General features: G+C 41.1%; 1 protein-coding gene across 5 annotated transcripts in view; it reads right to left on the minus strand.

Annotated features, from left to right (window-relative positions):
- Nucleotides 1-19,854, minus strand: part of pot1 (protection of telomeres 1 homolog) — a 120,863-nt gene that overhangs the window by 66,232 nt on the left and 34,777 nt on the right. For all 5 annotated transcript variants that reach the window (XM_084058855.1, XM_084058856.1, XM_084058854.1 and 2 more), the window contains 4 exons: nucleotides 14,431-14,505; nucleotides 11,685-11,811; nucleotides 2,362-2,492; nucleotides 347-649 (listed from right to left, as the gene is read on the minus strand). In XM_084058855.1, coding sequence (XP_083914981.1) covers nucleotides 347-649; nucleotides 2,362-2,492; nucleotides 11,685-11,811; nucleotides 14,431-14,505 — 636 coding nt within the window. The remainder of the gene's footprint in view (nucleotides 1-346; nucleotides 650-2,361; nucleotides 2,493-11,684; nucleotides 11,812-14,430; nucleotides 14,506-19,854) is intronic.

The raw sequence follows: 19,854 nt of genomic DNA on the forward strand, positions 1-19,854 counted from the left end.
ATATCAACCGATACCGATATATGCGGGGATTATTGTGATTAGGGTAAGCTCAAATTTCATATCACACACACCATATACAGTAAGAACTCCTGTAACTTATTTATAAAGCAAAAACAAAAAAAAAAAAAAAAACTTTTTTTTTTTCAAAAACCGATACCGATATTTTCCCGATATCAATTTTTATGCTAATATCGGCCGATAATATCGGGAGGCCGATAAAATCGGACATCCCTACAAATATCCATGAATTCAAGTCTCCATGGGGTAACGAATGGATATAAAAAGAAGTACGTTTTTTGGGGTGAACAATCCCTTTAAATGTCATAACGGTGACACGGCCCCTTACCTTCAGCAGGGTGCGGCTGGTGTCCAGGGGGGCCTTGGCCAGCAGCTGGCAGGTGAGGTCAAAGTAGGTCCTGGGCTGCACCGTGGCCAGGGTCACGCGGGTCTTGTTCTGCGCGCTGGTGTCCAAGTCCTGGGTGGCGGCCCAGGCCCGGAGCTCCTCCACGGCCCGCCGGTCCTCCTGGCTGAAGTGGAACTTCTTGCTGGTGGCGTTGGGGACCATGTCGCCGCCCACCGCCCCGTCCACGGTGACCGCCGAGAAGCCGTGCGTGGTGATCAGACTGATGGAGCCTTGGAACGTCTTGACCTTTAAAAAACCCATTAAAAAACCCGGGGGAAAGGTGTCATTTTAAGATTTTAGCTGTGTTTCAGAAAATGTATAAAGTGGTTTAGATTACAGTGGTTCTCAAAAAATAGCAGATCTATAAGTTCACAGCGTGTTACTTTGTGATATACTGTGAGCTTGTATATCTGCTATTTTTGGGGGAAAAAATAAATCATTTAAAGTGTTTGAACATGTTTTAAAACAACACACATCGTTTTTTCAGATGGGGGTCCGCGGCCAAATACATATCATTCTGGGGGTCCTTGGCACGGAAACGTGGGAGAACTACTGGTTTAGAAGGCATTTGTAGGTGGGGCAATTGATATGTTTTGGTTAAAACGAAACGTTTTTGGTAAAAAGGTTAAAGCACTCTATTGTGATAGTAATCATTGCTATAGAGTGTTTGTTCAGTTACAGGAGTCTCCTTTTCTCTTTGATAATTAAACAGTAAATACATTTTCAGGTAGGTGCCAGAATTTCAGCCAATCAGGAGAGAGTACCCATTTATCAGCTTAATCATGTTTTTATAGTGCCCCAGTTCCTATTTTCTCGTCTCATTTATTTGTGTCACAACTTCCAATTTCACTTCGACCTGTATCCTGACTGAGTTCTCTATCCTGATTGGATAAAATTGGTATCCTGGGGGTGGTGGCGGGTGAGCAGCAATTATTTAGGCTAGACAGCAGTGGTGAGAGCAGCAGCATCAGCAAGCAGGGCTGAGTAGTGCAAACTTCCAGTTTAAATAGAGCTGTCTGAGAATGAAATGGGTGTGCGATTGGATGAGTGGATGTGGAGCAATGGTCGGCCGCCGACTACTGCACTGCGTTCCCTGACTGAACTTGCTCTGCGCATGTCTGTGCCAAGCGCCACGCTCAGCGACGTGTTTTACACTTGTTACACTTACAAATAAACTACTACTGCCACTACTGCTGCTACTACTACTACTACTACTAAAGATAACCTAAAGGAGTAGAAAAGCTACACCAAGATTTAACCCATTAACTCATTCACTGCCTGAATTATTTCTGGCCGCATTTGCCCACTGCCAGAGATTTTTCATTGAAAAAAAAAAGTACTCAGGAGCCGAGATACAGAATTTTTAAGTTTTAAGTTAACAAGGAAGTGGATGGGAGTCTAAATCTTCGAAAAATCATATCTCCTTGGTCTTTGGGTCAAATTAAAGAAAAAAAAGAGTAAAATGTTAAAGTCGTTTTAGTCGTTCTAGGCAGGCATGGCTTATGGGACAAAAGTCGTTTTAGTCGTTCTAGGCAGTGAATGAGTTAAGGTTCCGATTCTACAAATGTCTTCTAAATCCTAACAGTTTTTTGAAAAAAACATATGTTTCTTTGTCAGTGGTTCTCAAACGTTTTCATGTCAAGGACAGCAAAATGATATGCATTTGGCCACGGACCCCCATCTCAAAATATTTTGTTCCAGGGACCCCCCAGAAGCAAAGATTTGAGTTACAAATGTTTGCTTTAAAACAATATATATTCCAAGATTTGCACACATTTTCACGATTTCTCAAAAATAGCAGATCTACAAGCTTGTAGCACGGCACTCGGTGGCGCACTACGAGCTTGTATATCTGCTATTTTTGCATAGCCAAAGTGTAAAATAATGCTTTTTTTTAGCTCAAATCAAGAAGTGACACAGATGCGTTCCAGGTCTTAATGGGTTGATGGAAGGTGTACCTTGACTCTGTGGAGGCGGATAATGTCTCCGATCTTTAGGATCTTGGGGTGATCCGCCACGTTGTCGCAGAAGATTTGGCACAGCACCCTCTCGTTGGACCGATCCACGATCTTCACGGTGGAGCAGTAGCCTGGAGGGGGAAAGGTCAATCTGTCAGAACACTACTGAGAATATACTACGTACTTAACAACTCATTTAGTGCCTATGACGTCTGAGACGTCACGTTTTTCATAAGCCCAGAGTGCCAATGACGTCTGAGACGTCATGAATAAAAATAAATAAAAAAATAAATAAAAAATGTTTGAAGATTTGCTGCTCCATTCACTTCTTGTTTAACATCGTACTGAAAAAAGCTGTATCTCGCTTGGGACAGTACCTATGTTCCCCAGGCGCTTCCTAAGCAGTCTTTTTTTTACAAAGTATTTTTGGCTCTGGCACAGGGGTGATATAGCCAGAAATATTTTTTGCACTGAATGAGTTAAAGGTTTCATGACGTTCAGTTTTACCACACATTAAAAGTCTTTGTCATGGTCCTTCAAACGTGTATAAAAAGTTTTAACCAAAAATTGCAGGTGTTTTTCTCTCACATTTCTAAAGCCTTTTCAACTGCAATGAAAAAATAAATCTTTGCCTGCGGGTGTCGCTGTTGAGGGATTTTGCCTGTCAATCATCCCCCCCCCAAAGGAAAGGATAGGGGAGGGGCGAGGAGGAGAGTGATTAATCGGCTGTGACTTCACTGCCCAAGGGCCAAGCTCAGACTACTTTTCAGCCTAATTATTCAGAAAACCCCAGACCACAGAAAATCCACTGAATGTTCAAAGTTCAGTTTTTTTGGGTGTAATTGAGGTCATAAAACCCCCCAAAAAAACATAAAAAAATAAAAAAAAGTGAAAATGAATGTCATAGAACCTTTAACGCACACAGCTACACATTGTTGAGTGAATTTATGTACAGTCATTTTTTTATCGTCTAATGCGGTGGGGAGGGACCCTCCCACAAGATTTTTTGGGGGCGGTCCCCAGATGATTTGAATAACTCAATCGATGCCAATGACGTGTTTCTTTTCCAACGCCCCCACACACCGCCAATGACGCGTTTGGCGTGTTTTGGTGTTCTCAGTGTTTAAACTAGATGGCGCTCTTCGCCAGCCAGTGAGTTATCCTCTCTGCTTTCTTGTTTTTTTCTGCGTTTTTGGCGAGAACAAGCTATATTCACCAATAACTGAAAAACGGAGGGTCGCAGTGATACGCCCCCCCCCCCCCCCCGATGGAAAATGCTCCTCCGTCTTTTGCGACACTCTGTGTGTCGATCGTCCTCGAGCGAAATATTCTGTCGCTCTTGAAAAGGTTACGGTAAAAATGCTCAACAATGCTGGAAAGGTCAGCTATAGACAATGTTTTATTCTGGCATTTAATGAGTTAATGCAACACTATTTTCAAATTGTAAACAACCCAACATACAGTATAAGTGTATAGGAACTGGTAGGAATAACGTGACGCGCTACGTCCAACCGGGGAAACTCCCCCTTGTCGGGTGATAAGAAGGCTCAGGGCTCTCCCTAGGCTGGCAGGGGGAGTGTAGCGCCCATGATTACTTAGACAATTAGCACTGGGTGAAAGAAAATGGGGTTGCAAAATTGTGGGATAAAAATGTAAAGTAAAACATTTAAAGTGTGTATACAGGGTATCTTTAGGGTATCCATTTCTAAAGTGACAATTTAAGGTTTTATAAGGCCTTTTAACACATTGTGTGCCAGAGGTTTATTAAAATAGGGTACATCCAGTGACAGCATATCTTCCATCCACTTGCGCTGATATGTTTTGTGCTGTAGAAGCCCCGACGAGGACGTGCATGTAAACAAAGCGTGCGTGCGAGACGGCGGAGGGTCCCGACTAACGCCTGGAACAATAATATGTCTAACCCGATCCTCCATTGCAGAGTGATCGCCGATCGAAAACATCTCACTTCCACCACGTTAAAAAGAAATAGGAGATATTAAGCTGTTAGTCAAGGAGTTAACATTGGAGCGGACAAACGGAAGCATTTTTTACATGGATCCACATCCTTCAAAGAGACTCCTTGGATGATCCCAAAGTTTCGTTAGAGCGCCCCCCCCCCCCCACCGTGGGAAAATATATTTTTTTTAAAATGGGCCAAAAACAGTCCGGACCGTTTTTGGCACACAATGTGTTAAATCACTCTAAATGTAATTTTTAATTGCATCAAAAGTAATCAACATACACCACCATAAAAAAGTTGTCAAACATTTGACCAAATTGTCAAATATTACCTAAGAGAGAGGCCAGAATTGTGGAAATAGCTGCATATACATGCTCACAACGCCTTGCAAAGCATGTAGATCAGCTATTTTCATTCAGAGTCAAATAAATGTAACTCAACTCTTGAGAAGTTTGAGAACCGCTGGACTAGTGTTTGTATCATTGGATCTCAAAGTGGGGACTCCTAGGGGTCCTTGAGGGAGTTCCAGGGGGTCCCCAGCTAATTGATGGATAGTTAGGATCAAAATGGACCCTTATGAGTATGTAACACTGAGTGTACATACAAATGGAACCAAATGGACCCTAACGGGTTAAATTAACATTGATTTAACAATATAAATTGGGGTAAATTGAGGTCCCAGAGTAGAAATGCCATTAAATGAGAGTCCGTAGCCAAATGCATGTCCAACTGGGGGTCCTTAGAATTAAAATGGGTGAGAATCACTACTAGAGCCGTAATAATCTTCTCTTATGGGGGTCCCTGGCATATCTTTTCAAATGGGGGTCCGCGGGCTAATACGGGTCAAGTGGGGTCCTTGACATGAAACAGATTGAGAACCACTGGTTTATATCCTCTGTGGTATATTTTCCAACAGCCCTTTGCCTATCATCATGTGTACCGGTGATAATTAGCACCCATTAGGACAAGCACTATATGAGCCCTTGGCATGGCTGATGGTTGAACACCTAATGCTACTGAGGAACATCATTAGCACCAATAAACCCGTCCAGCTTGGCTCACCACTCACATATCGTTGCTGTAGGACAGAAACCTTGATCCATGTTTCAACTTTGTAAGACTTTGTTTCTCCCCTGTAAATGAATGGCCTACTTTGTCATGTGACAAGTGTCGGGCAAAAGTATCGAAAACAGCCTATCTAGAAGCTCACAACGCGTCGCATCGTGACACGTTGTGAACATGGAGAATGGCTATTATCCATTTCCTGAAAAGCACGTTTTGCACATAAAAGGTTTCCACCCAACAGCAATTATGGCTTCAGAATATATATGTTTACAGCACTAGAGGGCAGCTTCTGGCACCACAGTGCTCCCAGTTCTAAGAAGAGAACTGGGAGCAACTCTCTCACACACACACACACACACACACACACACACACACACACACACACACACGCACGCACACTTCAATTTTTCAACACACACACACACACACACACACACAACCCCCCCCCCCCCCCCAATGGCACGGAATTCTCTGCCAAAAAACATCTAATTTTCAGTGTTCAACAAAATTCATTTCAAAAAGAACATCAAGGGATATCTTGCCAAGTAATTGCCATGTGCGTATTAATTTTGTTTAACTTGCCCGCATGTTTCATTTATTTTATAATCTTAATTTGTTTCTTTTGTTTTAGCTTTTTTTGGTTTTCTATACTTCAGTGTCTTTTATAATTGTCTGTATTGTATTTACTGTCTTCAGAACCCCAGGAAGACTAGAGCCTCACTCATGTGCCTCTAATGGGGATCCTTAAATAAACATCATCACAATGCAAACTGAGGAGTATAATAAGTGTACAAATGTGCTTGTTTTTGTACACTCTCAAGAGTTTTGGGGGGTCTTTGAAATGAAAAAGTTTGAGCACCACAGTGGTCTAAGGACTCTCCAAAATCGTGATCGGCATCAGACCCCAAAATCTGTGCTGGGTTGGGATCTAATTTAGAGCATGATTTGAGCCCCCTGTGAACAAACTAAACCTTATCTACATGATCAGATGAAATGCCTTGATTCATTCATTACCATTTGCTCTGGGAGGGGAAACAGCTGGTCCATTTGAATACGTAATTTACCAAAAGACGGTTAAAGCCTAATTACGGCTTGCTTAACCCAATAAAACCGGGAACGCATCTCTGTCATTTTAGATTTATTTGGCTATTCAAAAATAGCAGATTTACAAGCTCATAGCTATGAGCTTGTAGATCTGCAAAAAAAAAAAAAATGTGAAAATGTGTGCAAATCTTTGAATATATATATACACACTTTTAACTCAAATCTTTGCTTCTGGGGGGGCTCCCTGCCTGGAACACAACATTTTGAGATGGGGATCCGTGACCCAATACATCGTTTTGGGTGGTCCTTGACATGAAAAAGTTTGAGAACCACTGATATATATAGCAACATAAGTTTAAAATTGGGATTTAGAAGACATTTGTAGAATCCCGAGAAGCAAAGATTTGAGTTTGCTTTAAAAAATATATATATATTCAAAGATTTGCACACATTTTCACGATTTCTCAAAAAAAAATAGCAGATCTACAAGCTCATAGTGCGGCACTCGGTGCCGCGCTATGAGCTTGTAGATCTGCTATTTTTTTTAATAGCCAAAGGCATCTTAAAATGACACAGATGAGTTCCTGGTCTTAATGGGTTAAACAAGTTGAAAGATTAGAACCCTACATGCTGCTCAAGTTGTAAACAACGCTAATAAGACTGCCGTTTCTAGTGTGTGTGTGCGTGTGTGTGCGTCCATGCGTGCGTGTGTGTGTGTGTGTGCGTTTGCTTCGCAGGCTCATTTTGGCAGCCATAAGTCTCTTGAAACTCGGGGCTTTGAGAGCGCAAGGCTGTGCATTTAGCTGCCTGAAAATGGGGAATTGGATGGACCGGTGCTTATTGTTACTGCGGGTGCCTGGGGTTTCATGACTTTCATCACTCTTTATTCCTCTCCATAGCACTTGACTTTCATGGCTCTTTGCTCCTCTATACACTCCTGTGTAATGATGTAACTTCATAGTGGTGCTGCTAACTATACCCACAGACAGTGCATGGCTAAATGACTTCGCTAGCCTGTGTTTTGGGAAACGACAGCAGGTAATACAGTCTCTACAGCAGCAGGTGGGTTTGCCAGCAAAAAAAAATAAAACACAACATGGGGCCCTCCTTCTCAGCCTATATTGCAGTGTTTCTCAAACAATGGGTCGGGACCCATTTTGTATACCGTTTGTGATATTTCCTACACACACAAAAATATGATTTGAAAAGATTTCCATTTTTTTCTTTTTTTTTTACATTTTTCAAAAGAATTTCAGAAATTTTCCAAAGCAGATTTCTTTTTTTTCTCTCCCACACATCCTATATTAAAATTGGATGGGAGGGCGGGCGGACCACGTCACCCTGACTCATAACCATAAACAAACCCCATACGCCCATGCAGGCAGAACCACGGCCACACCACTCTGACTCAGACATAACCATAAACAAGCCTGATATGTCCCATATTATAGGCATGTCACTATGACTCAGACATAACCAAAAACAAACCCAATACGACGGGTAAAGCGGATACTCTAATAAAGCCCCCAAAACTGTGACTCAGACGTATTGGTTGTATTTGGCGGTGTAACACAGGTGTTCAGGCCTCATGCGGCCCGAACATCCTTGAGTAGTAAAAAAAACTGCAGATAAGACTTACAACCTCAGATTTCTCTTTTGGGTTTTGAGCTAAAAAGTTTGAGAACCATTGCCCTAGAGCAGTGGTTCTCAACCTATTCAGGCCGTGACCCCCCAAAAGAATCATGTTTGAACTGGGGACCCCCCATTTTGTTTGACTCCGTTCCACAGATAAATATTGTGAAAATAGCCGATCTACAAGCTCACACAAGACACTTATATATATTGGCTATTTTAACAATTCATATATTATTTTTTTTTGACAATTTAGCCAATGTGTTATAGTATAGTTTGTTGATTACTTTTGATGCAGTAATGGTCTTTTTTTTGGAGGCATAAAAAAGGTCTTAAAATTCTTAAATGTCAATTCACTGTCATCCGGGGGCCCCCCCACAATCATGTGGAGACCCCCCTGGGGGTCCCGACTACAATTGCACTACAATAGAATGACAAACTGTAGAAAACTGTCTGCATCCTCTGTGATGTGTTGGCCAGTCAATCTGACACTGCACACCAACATTGAGCACTGGCATACACAAAAGGAGACTCTTTGTGTCTCCTACCGTAACTGCTGCCAGTCATCAAATTATTGGCTTAGGAATGCTACAAAAACAAAACCCATTAATTCAAGTATCCATGGGGTGAGTAATCAATGGGGGAAAAAAGTCATTTTGGGGGTGAACTATCCCTTTAACCCTTGGCCAGACCAGTCCCCATATGTGTAACCTCGGTCCCAGCCACGATATTTTTTGATCAATCACAACACTCGTTTCATTCACGGAGAATGTTAACAGATTTGTAAAGCATCAACGTCATTTCCTTGGGCGGTACTTCCGCCAAATTCAACCATTTCCGGTTGTCAACTTCCTAGACAACCAACATCCCAGGTCTTGCCCGGGGTGCCATATGTGTGAGATGGAAGTGTACCGTGAGGACTTGAGTTTGATGCGTGGCTACCCTAATGTACAGTGAAATCGGCACAATCTCCCTTACAAGAAGCTGAAGACTGTGTGTGTGTGTGTGTGTGTGTGTGTGTGTGTGTGTGTGTGTGTGTGTGTGTGTGTGTGTGTGTGTGTGTGTGTGTGTGTGTGTGTGTGTGTGTGTGTGTGTGTGTGTGCGTGTGTCAGTGGTGGAAAAAGTACTCAATTTTGTTTACTTAAAGGGATATTTCACTTTCAGAAAAACTTTTGGTGATTGTATCATCTACTCAGGTGAGCCCCCCAGACAGTTTTTAAGTTGCTTGATTCAGTATTTAGATATTTGATTTTCATTTTATCAGACACGCCCCCTTCCTATACAAACCCATTGTAACTTCAAACTCTATTTTAACCATGAGCAAAAAAGGAAAGAATGTGCCAAAAAGGCACAAAAATCTAGGTCCAGGCACTCAGGTGGATTTGAAAATAAAAAGCCTTTATTGGGCAACGGGCTTACAAGAACATTAAAAAACATTTTATTTTAACCATGTTAGATTCATCAAAATCCTTGGTTCTGGTGACTCACCCTGCCCTCCTAATGCGTGAGGGGGCCGTGTGTTTTTCAAGCAACTTAAAAATGTCTGTGATGTTCACAAAAGCCTGAGTAGACGATACAATCACCAAAAGTTTTTTTGAAAGTGAAATATCCCTTTAAGTAAAAGTACGGAATTCAAAACTTGAGTAAAAGTCCAAAAGTATTGGCATCAAAATGTACTTCAAGTACCAAAAGGAAAAGTAGTCATTATGCAGAATGTCCCGTTTTAAGGTTTTCAAATGTATAAAAATCTTTTGAAAATAGCAGATCTACAAGCTCACAATGTGTCGCATCGCGACGCATTGTGAGCTTGTAGATCTGCTATTTTCAAACGGCCGAAATGTATATAGGGCTGAAGTGGTTAATGCATAATGTTTTGTTATAATAATCAACAAAGTAACTAGTAACTCAAGTTTTCAAATAAATGTAGTGGAGTAAAAGTACAATATTTGCCTCTGTATAGTGGAGTAGAAGTAAAAGTATTGGAAATACTCAAGTCAAGAACAAATATCTCAAAATGTTTGTGTGTACTCTTTCTGCTGCCTTCAACACTGAACTGCATTCAGGGCATGGGGCAGCTGACATATTAATATTATATTGATATCAATTTAGGCATTTAGTAGACGCTCTCATCCGGAGAGGCTTACAAGCACAAGACGGGAACAAGCAGAGTAAGCAAGAAGCTGTGGGCCAATAAACAAGGTAGGTAATCATATAAATAGAGAGTGCAGAGAGAACAGTGTAGAAGAGCCTCAAAGAAACTAAAGAATGCCAGGTAAAAAAACAACCTAGCATCTGTCTAAAGCAGGGGTATTGAGAATACATATTGTAACGTTTCGCGCACCCAGCTGGAATCGAAACCCGGTAACGAGCAACGCCAAGAGAGCTAGCTCGCAACAATATTGTAGTCATGTTAAATGTGCGTTTTCAGACGTTTAACCACTTAAACCCTCCTCAATACTTTGTAAACTTGACCGTTGGCTCTGTACTTGGTCTGCTCTTTTTCCCCCTCTACACCAAACCGATTTGCCGAAAATAGCAGATCTACAAGCTCATAACGCCTCGCGCTGCGAGGCGTTATGAGCTTGTAGATCGGCTATTTTCGGCTAATGTTCCCCTCAGAATAAGATGTTAAGTGGTTAGTGTTAAAAAAAAAAAAGAAGTCCCTATCACACAAAGATTTGGCGCCGGCCCCCCCCTGTAGTAACTCTGAGGACCCCCTAGGGGTCCCCCGGACCCCCTGTTGAAGACCCCCTGGTCTAAACAACATGCCATCTAAATGCCGTTCTTAAAAATGTGCGGTTGAGCCAAACAAATCTAGTGACCAAGATACGGTACGTCTGCACTAGTAGCCCCGTCTTGGTCAGTCGCTAGCATCCATCGAAAGGAAAGTTGGCAAGAAGGTAAAGTGGCATGAAATTGGGAGTGAGTCTGCAGTTCTGACTGCAATATTGAGATATTAAAAAGAGAAAAAATAAGCGCTGCAGGGATCAGTCGGTGGCTCTAAAAGATAGGTGCACTTTGGTGATACAGGTGGGAACATTATGAACAAAAAGGGAGTTTTCAAAGAAGTACTGCTTAACTCCCAAATGGTGTGGACTGGCTGCAGACTTGCAAAGAAAATAATTCCAAGGCACTCCGTCTTTGATGAAAAAAATATATAGGATTTATTTTGAGCGAGGCAACAAAATGATGACCCCAGCGCATATCAAGAAGAGAATGTCTAAAATTTGGGATATCGTAATATGGCGATATTTAATTGTTGTCTTTTCCTGGTTCTAACAACTTGTTAGAATCGTATGCTCTGTTAAAGCGCTTCACAACGTAAAGCGCTGTGAGCTTGTAAATCTGCCATTTGTTCTTCTTTTTTTACATTATCATTCACAATGCAGTGTTACCTTAATTTCAATATCAATAGTATCAAGTATTTGGTCAAAAATATTGTTATGTTAGATTTGTATTTATCGCAATGGGGGTGGGTTGTGTTCATTTCCGTGTGTATGATGAGCTACTGAAGACAAAGAAAAAGAAAAAACCTGCACACTCATCAGCCAATGTAATTTAATGACAACGTTTCGAGCCAAGGCTCTTCATCGGGTCAAGCTACTGGCCAACTGTCACTGACCTGTTCCGGTGGTCTTAAACGGTTGTTTGTAGAAGACCACCACAGCGTAGACGTTCACTACAGCTCCCACCGTCAGGTCAGCCAGAGACACATAGGTGTACTTGGGTTCTTTGGATGGCTTGGACACCTGAAAAAACAAAACAAATGCATTAGCATGACAGTACACCTGCATTGAACCCTGTGATAATACTTATGTTCCTTTACAACGGTTATACCAGTGGTTCGCAAACTTTTTCCATGTGAAGGACCCCCAAAATGATACATAATTTGGCTGCAGACCCCCCATCTCATATTTTGTGACAGTGACCTCCAGAAGAAAAGATTTGTTCGATTTAGAACATATACTATATATATATATATTCAAAGATTTGCACAAATATTCACAATTTTTCAAAAATAGCAGATCTACAAGCTCATAGCACGGCACTCGGTGCCGTGCTATGAGCTTGTAGATCTGCTATTTTTGAATAGCCAAAGTATAACATAATGGTTAAAATGATTAAATAAATAAAATGGTAAATGGTGCATTTATATAGCGCTTTTATCCAAAACGCTTTACATAGATTGTGCATTACATTCACACACACATTCACACACCGATGGCGGAGGAAACCATGCAAGGCACCAACCTGCTCATCGGGAGCAATTAGGGGTTCAGCGTCTTGCTCAAGGACACTTCGACACTAACTCTGGGGGAGCCCGGGATCGAACTGGGAACCTTGCGGCTCCCATCCGGCCGCTTTACCGGCCGCACATCATTTTAATTATGACGCTAATTTAGTTACTAATTTAGCTGGGGACCCTGTACCCAATGGGTTATACAGTGTATCATCACAACTGTAATTGTGATGGTTTATGTGAGAAAAAAACACGGGTGGGCTGGGTCTTTTGATAATTGTCCAACTAGCATTATAGATAAGCGAGGTTCTGGCTAATGCCAGAATAAGTGCCTCATAACAATCATATGATATCATATCTTCATCATAAATTGAACTGAACTGCAATATGAAAAATGCATGATCACCACTTAGTGCAAATCAATGTATGTTAATGGAAATACCCAACATACAGTAAATCACATTTTTGTGTGTGTGTGTGTGTGTGTGTGTGTGTGTGTGTGTGTGTGTGTGTGTGTGTGTGTGTGTGTGTGTGTGTGTGTGTGTGTGTGTGTGTGTGTGTGAGTGTGTGAGTGTGCATGCAAACATGACATAAAAACCCATTACATAAATGCAAATTTCCTTTAGTTTGTTGAAAAAGTTCAGAAACTTCTTGGAAATCGTTAATTTGCCACTAATGACGAGCAGAGCTGATTATGTAAGTTTCTCTGGGGAACCAGGCTAAACAGATGAGGCTATGAGGCAAAATGTGCAATTCATCTATATTTCATGTCCTTCAGAGTGTGAAGAAATGTTATCTGAGTAGGACCTGGTTTTCAATGCAGCAAAAATATGTATTAGTGCTATTAAAGTATACTGCACAGAATTCAAACGGCACTTAAGAAGCCAGGAACGCAGTAGGCTATTAGACATGCGAGCAGCTGCATTATGTCTACAGCAGTACATTTACTCAAGTAAAATATTGAGGTACCTTTACTTTACTTGAGTTTGTCAACCAAAAAAATGCAGTACTTTATAGATCTACTCAACTACAACTCAGAGGCAAATATTGCACTTTTTACTCCACTACAATTATTTGACGGGTTTAGTTACTAGTTAGTTTGCACATTTAAATTATTAATCCAAAAAATCCCAGTGTTATACTTTGATACCGATTTACAAACTCACAACACGTCACAACAAGAAGATCGCCTATTTTCAAATTGCTGTGAGCTTCCACTTCCACACTGAAACATTTGAGTTCTTTTACATTTGGTATTGAAGAGTAAGTATATTTTGATGTCCATACTTTTGTACTTTGACTCAGGTAAACAATGTAAACGGTCCTTTTACTTGTAACAGAGTATTTCTACATTGTGGTATTTCTACTCTTACTTAATCCATTGAGACCGGGAACGCATATGCATCATTTTAAGATTTATTTGGCTATTCAAAAATAGCAGATATACAAGCTCATGAGCTATGAGCTTGTAGATCTGCTATTTTTGGGGATATCTTGGGAGATTTGTGGACAATTTTGAATATATTACATATGTTTTAAAGCAAACATATTTAACTCTGATCTGTGCTTCTGGGGGGTCCCTGGAAAAACATATTTTGAGATGGGGGGGGGTCCGCGGCCAAATACGTATCATTTCGGGGGTCCTTGACATGGAAAAGTTGGAGCACCACTGATATAGCAACATACTGTTAGGATTTAGAAAACATGTTTAGATATGTATTTGGCCACGGACCCCCATCTCAATGTTTCGTTCAAGGGACCCCCATGAAGCAAAGATTTGAGTTACAAATGTCCGGTTTAAAATGTTATATTATTCAAAGATTTGCACTAAGATTTTTCAGAAATAGCAGATCTACAAGCTGCTATTTTTGAATAGCCAAAAAAATCTTTAAAAATGCCAAAGATTGCGTTCCCGGATTGAATGGGTTAAATAAAGTAAGTCCTCCTTCTAACCGCTGAGTTTCGGCGTCATGACGGAAGGTTCCTGGTGAAAACATGACACATTGCACAGGGTCGCCTTTGGGGGGAAACACGGTATGTTGACATGAACCATTCTGACAGGTACAAGACCTCCTCTCTGACACTTTATTCCATGAGCCTTCTCAGGTGATGAGGCCCAGTGACTGACCTCAGCCGCGTGTGAAGACCTCTTCTTGCTGTTGGCTTCTGACGCGCTGGGACGTGGAACCGGGACACGATACACCTGGAGAATGGGAAAAAGAGAGAGTGAAGAAAAAGAGAGAATCAGAATCAGCTTTATTGTCACAGGTTCAGTGGGTGAAAATGTATTTTATGTGTATTACCCCTTTAAGAGCTGGACGCGTCTGTGTCACTTTTTGATTTGAGCTAAAAAGCATTATTTTACACTTTGGCGAGTGCCGCGCTATGAGCTTGTAGATCTGCTATGTTTGAAAAATCTTGAAAATGTTTGCAAATCGTTGAATATATTTTTTTTTAAAGCAAACATTTTTAACTAAAATCTTTGCTTCTGGGGGGTCCCTGGAACAACCTTTTTTGAGATGGGGGTCGGCAGCCAAATACATATCATTTTGGGGGTCCTTGACATGAAAAAGTTTGAGCACCACTGATATAGAAACATGTTTTTTTTCCAGAAAACGGTTGGGATTTAGAAGACCTATGTAGAATCGGCTTCAGGTCTTAATGGGTTGAAGAGCTGGAGAGACGCAGAGACCACTGTTACTGAACAAACACTATAGCAATGATTTACTATCAGAATATAGTTTTAACAAGACTTTTTGTTTTAACCCAAGGCTCACACTGCCAATGACGAGATTTGAGGTTTTCAGTGGTTTTACGCTAGATGGCGCTGTTCGCTAACACACGAGCCAACACTTGACCCTCAGTGACGTATTGAAACAGGAAATGACGTTGTCGCAAAAAAAAGCCACATTCACTTCCAGGTTATTGGATCTGAAAAATTGTCCATTTCCTCCACTTTCTTGTGGACCATTTTAGGCTTACGTAGAGCCCACAACGAGACAACAGTGGCTCGCGATGCAATTTTTTCTTCTTCTCATGGACACCACAGAGCAGTGGTGGACGAAGTACTCGACCCCAGTACTTGAGTAAAAGTACAGATACTCCTGGTCAAATTGACTCCACTACAAGTAAACGTAGCTCAGTCAAAATGTTACTCAAGTAGGAGTACAAAAGTCATTGCTTTTAAATATACTTAAGTATTCAAAAGTACATGCTTTTAAAAAATACTTCAAGTACAAGTCAAAGTAAAAGTAGTAGAAGTACCTTTCTTCATTTTTATATCAATGAATTGCTCTATAGAGACTTTACAGAGCTAGATGAATATGACAAATAACACATTCTATTAGGAGAGGGACCTGCAGCACATTTACTAGCTGCACAATATCTGACTGCATGTCACAAGCAAACAACACTCAATGTGACTAATATCTTGACACACACACACACACACACACACACACACACACACACACACACACACACACACACACACACACACACACACACACACACACACACACACACACACACACACACACACACACACACACACTTGTTTTCTGCTGTATTCCTTTTTCAGTATTTACTGCACTTGATGCTATGGCAATATTGTAACTGTTACATTCATGCCAATAAAGCGATTGAATTGAATTGACTCCTCAACATGTGAATCTAATTTGGAGTTGATTGGATGTTGTGTTTGTGATATGTTTAGATTTTTGGATAAGAAATAGGTCCCAGCCCGCCCACACATTTATGAATCCAATTAAAGTCAAACATTATGGAGTATCAGAACCCTGTTTGATGCTCATTGTCACATGACTCAAAACACCATTTCTATCTAATGTGGTAAAAAAAAAAAGGACCAGGAGACCTGGTTCTGCCAGACCCCTAGTGGTTGAAATCTGAATGGCTGGGTAGGAAAAGAGGGACAGACCGACCGACCGACCGACCGACAAAGCCTCCTGTAGGCCGACCCCCTGGGTCTGGCAAAAAAAAAAGATATCTGATGCATGAAGTGTTGGTGAAGGGGTGTAGGGGTGGATCATGTCCTGAAGGTCAGGAGGTGATGTGACCTTGACTACCTTGTAGGTCGTCACCAGTGTTTTGAACTGGATGAAGTGTCCTTGAGCAAGGCACTGAACTGCTGCAGATAAGCAGGTTTGTTAAGAGTTACAATTATACTGTGTTATTTACACATTCTATTGTAAATGCAATAGGGGTGTGCCGATATATCGTCCCGCGATATATCGCGATACGTTTTCGCTACGATATGTATCGTTTTGGGGAAAAAAAATATCGTTTTTGAAAAAAAAAACTTTTTTTTTTTTTTTTTTTACAATCATAATAATCAGGCATGCAAACGGCGCCGAAGTGAAAAGAGTGACAACATGTTTTTTTTTCGGGTCAGGTGTCATACTATTTGGATTGAAAACGGCTATTGTAGCTGAAAAGCTACAAGTTTGCATGTCTGAATAATGCAAAAACAGAATTATTTGTTTGCATTTTCTTTTTTTCTCCCCCATTTATTTTCATAATAAAAAAAGTGCGTATCGTATCGTATCGAAATCGTATCGAAGTTGTGAGCCAAATATCGTATCGTATCGTTTGGTGAAATTAGTGTATCGGCACACCCCTAAAATGCAACCCTCATTGTAAATGTATAGATTAATCCTGTCAATCAGGGTTATTGACAGGAGAGATGATCAGAGGAGCAGAGTTTGTACCATTAAAGTTGCTACATGGACAGAAGTATGGACAGAGTTTCTCAGTGAAGGTGCAGCCAGTGAAAGAGTAGAGATTAACTCTGGTCTCCACATCATAAAAGGAGACCAGACCCTCCTCATAATCCACAAACACTCCCACTTTCTGGACCTCCTCCCTGTAAGAGAGTAATTGACTATTGTTGGTCCTGTACTCATCTCCATTCCTCAACCATATAGTCCAGTAACCAGTGTTGGTACTCGGATAGTACTCGGATCCCTTCCTGTTGATGGACTCTCTGGCCAATCCTATTGTCCAGTGAGTCTTCCCTCCAACCTGAACCTCATAGTAAAACCTTCCTGAAGAGAAACTTTGTTTCCCTAAGACAAAGAGGTGTGGAGAGAATCTCTCTTTGTTGTATGGGAGATTCTTCCTTACGTTTCCACAACTCACTTGTTTTCCATCCTCAGACAGGATGAGGAAGGGATTTGCTGTATCAGGGTCCAGAGTTACATCCACCTCAAATTGCTGGATCCTCCTCATCTCAGCATCACACAGCTCTCTCGTCATCTCTTGACTGCAGTGTCTTCTCCAGGCGTCTAGAACTTTCCCAAACGGTGACGTCTCAAGTTACGATCCAGGAATGGTCAGTTTTGACTTCCACTCGGTTCTCTAATGGTTCCAATAGGAGTATGTGAAGTCTGCTTAAGTATTCACTAATCTCCTCACACTGTGTGGAATCAGTCTTTAAATCCAGCTCCTCAAATCTCGACATCATCAAATATGACGTAATTTTCCCAAAAATGGAGTTCCATGTGACTCCAGACCGGCCTCAACGTACTGTGATTGGACACGTCAGGTAACCATGGCAACATGGGGTTGCCATAGCTGAATCGTTAGAGAGCCCGCCTGAGAAGGCAAAGGTCCCAGGTTCGATTCTAAGCCTCAGCAATAATGTGTGAAACCGTCGAACTTTAGAGAGTAGTAGAAGTGGCCACGCCCAATCAGCAGCCATGATCATCAGTGAACCAGCGAATCAGTGGCAGGGACGATTCCCCACATGCAGGTGTCATTGGCCACAGCTGTCAGACATTTGTCAATCAACAGCACAGTCTCCACCACACCAATAGGCTCTATGCACAGCAGCCATATTATCACTTCCTTCTAGGCATGTAACGATTTATCGTATATCGATTTAAATCGATTCAAAGTGGTGACGATTTAAATCGATGCAATAAAATATGACATCGCGATGCAACCAGCAGAGGGTGCAATCGAGTCAGACTCCCTTCCTTGTTCTCCGCCTACTATTTTGTCCCCTCAGGGCCACCATAGCTGCCTGCCTTCGGTCTCTTCACTCACTCAACGGCAGGCTATGAACGGCAGAGTGGGGTTCACGTCCTCTCAGGCTATGAAATCTAAACAACTAGGCGATCGCACTGCATAAAGAGGGAAATGTGCGTCGCATGTAAACATGTTTATTTGATTGATGAATTGCCCAAACTATACCGTTTACCCCCTCCCCCGTCTGACGACGTTGTTAGCTGTTGTTAGCTGTCTGATTTAAACTCTGTAGTTAACATACAACTGATTAGACCCTCAAGAAAAATGTGATTATGCGATCGCAGAATTTACCGCATAATCATCAAAATGGCGCATAATTATGCGGGGGTAACGTTTTTTCAAAAAGGCCGCATCGCATCGCATAATATACGTGTCGCATCGCATAATATGCGCATCGCATCGCATAATATGCGTTTCGCATCGCATATTTCTGCATATTTCGCAACTTTTCACATATTTCGCATTTTTCGCATATCGCAACTTTTCGCAGATTGCCGCATATTTCGCAACTTCCCGCAATTTCACCGCTTAAAATTGCAAAAAACACCGCATATTTCATCGCAAAATCAAGGATTTTAGCCTGCATAATCAAGAGTTTTAGCCCGCATAATCAAGGATTTTTGCCCGCGTTTTTCTGGAGGGTATAACTGATAGGCTTCTAATGAAAAAGGCTAATTCTGGAGCGCCTCGGTGCGGCTGCAGAGTACAATGAATAATAATCTAATTTAATAATTTAACAATTGTATCAGACCGCTGACAACGCCAAACTCCTTTCAACACTGTCTTTCAGATATATAGCGAATTTCATTGATACTAATCAATTAATTCTTATCTAATCTCATTTGGAGCAGTTTAAAACAGTTTCCCTCATTACTGTACATAAATGTGTTGTTTTATACAGAATGCTGAGAATGTAGCATAGATAAAAAATAACTTGTAAATCCCAAGGCTAAGCCTTAGTTTGTTTATTTGAAGGTTTTCGTTATAATGTATTTCATCTGGAATATATGTTTTAAAATTCATTTATTTCATTTATTTTCATATTTCATTTAAAAAAGTATATGTCTTAATGTGACAGTTAATGCATGTACCTCGTGAATAAAAAGGCTTTATTTAATTTCATGTATTAAAAAGAGGATAAGAGAAAATATAGTTTTTAAAAAATACATGATTTTTGTAAAATAAATAATCAAGGTTTTTCAGTAATTTGTCTGGAAAATAAATGTGCTAAAAAAATCGTAGAAAAATCGTATCGTGAACATCGAATCGTGATTCGAATTGTATCATGAGTTGAGTGAATCGTTACATGCCTACTTCCTTCACAGGTGTTACCAATGATACTAATGAAGGCTCTGTTCCATTTAGTGTAGCGCAGTGGTTTCCACGACCCCCATAACTCTGAGAGTGTACAAATGGGTAAGGCTTACGGGTCTGGTTCCATTTGTACACTCTCAGAGTTACACACCTGTAAGGGGCCATTTGGAAGCCCATGAGGGTCCCTGGA

The sequence above is a fragment of the Gymnoscopelus microlampas genome (assembly GCF_963454915.1).
Source record: "Gymnoscopelus microlampas genome assembly, chromosome: 6".
NCBI lineage: Eukaryota > Metazoa > Chordata > Actinopteri > Myctophiformes > Myctophidae > Gymnoscopelus > Gymnoscopelus microlampas.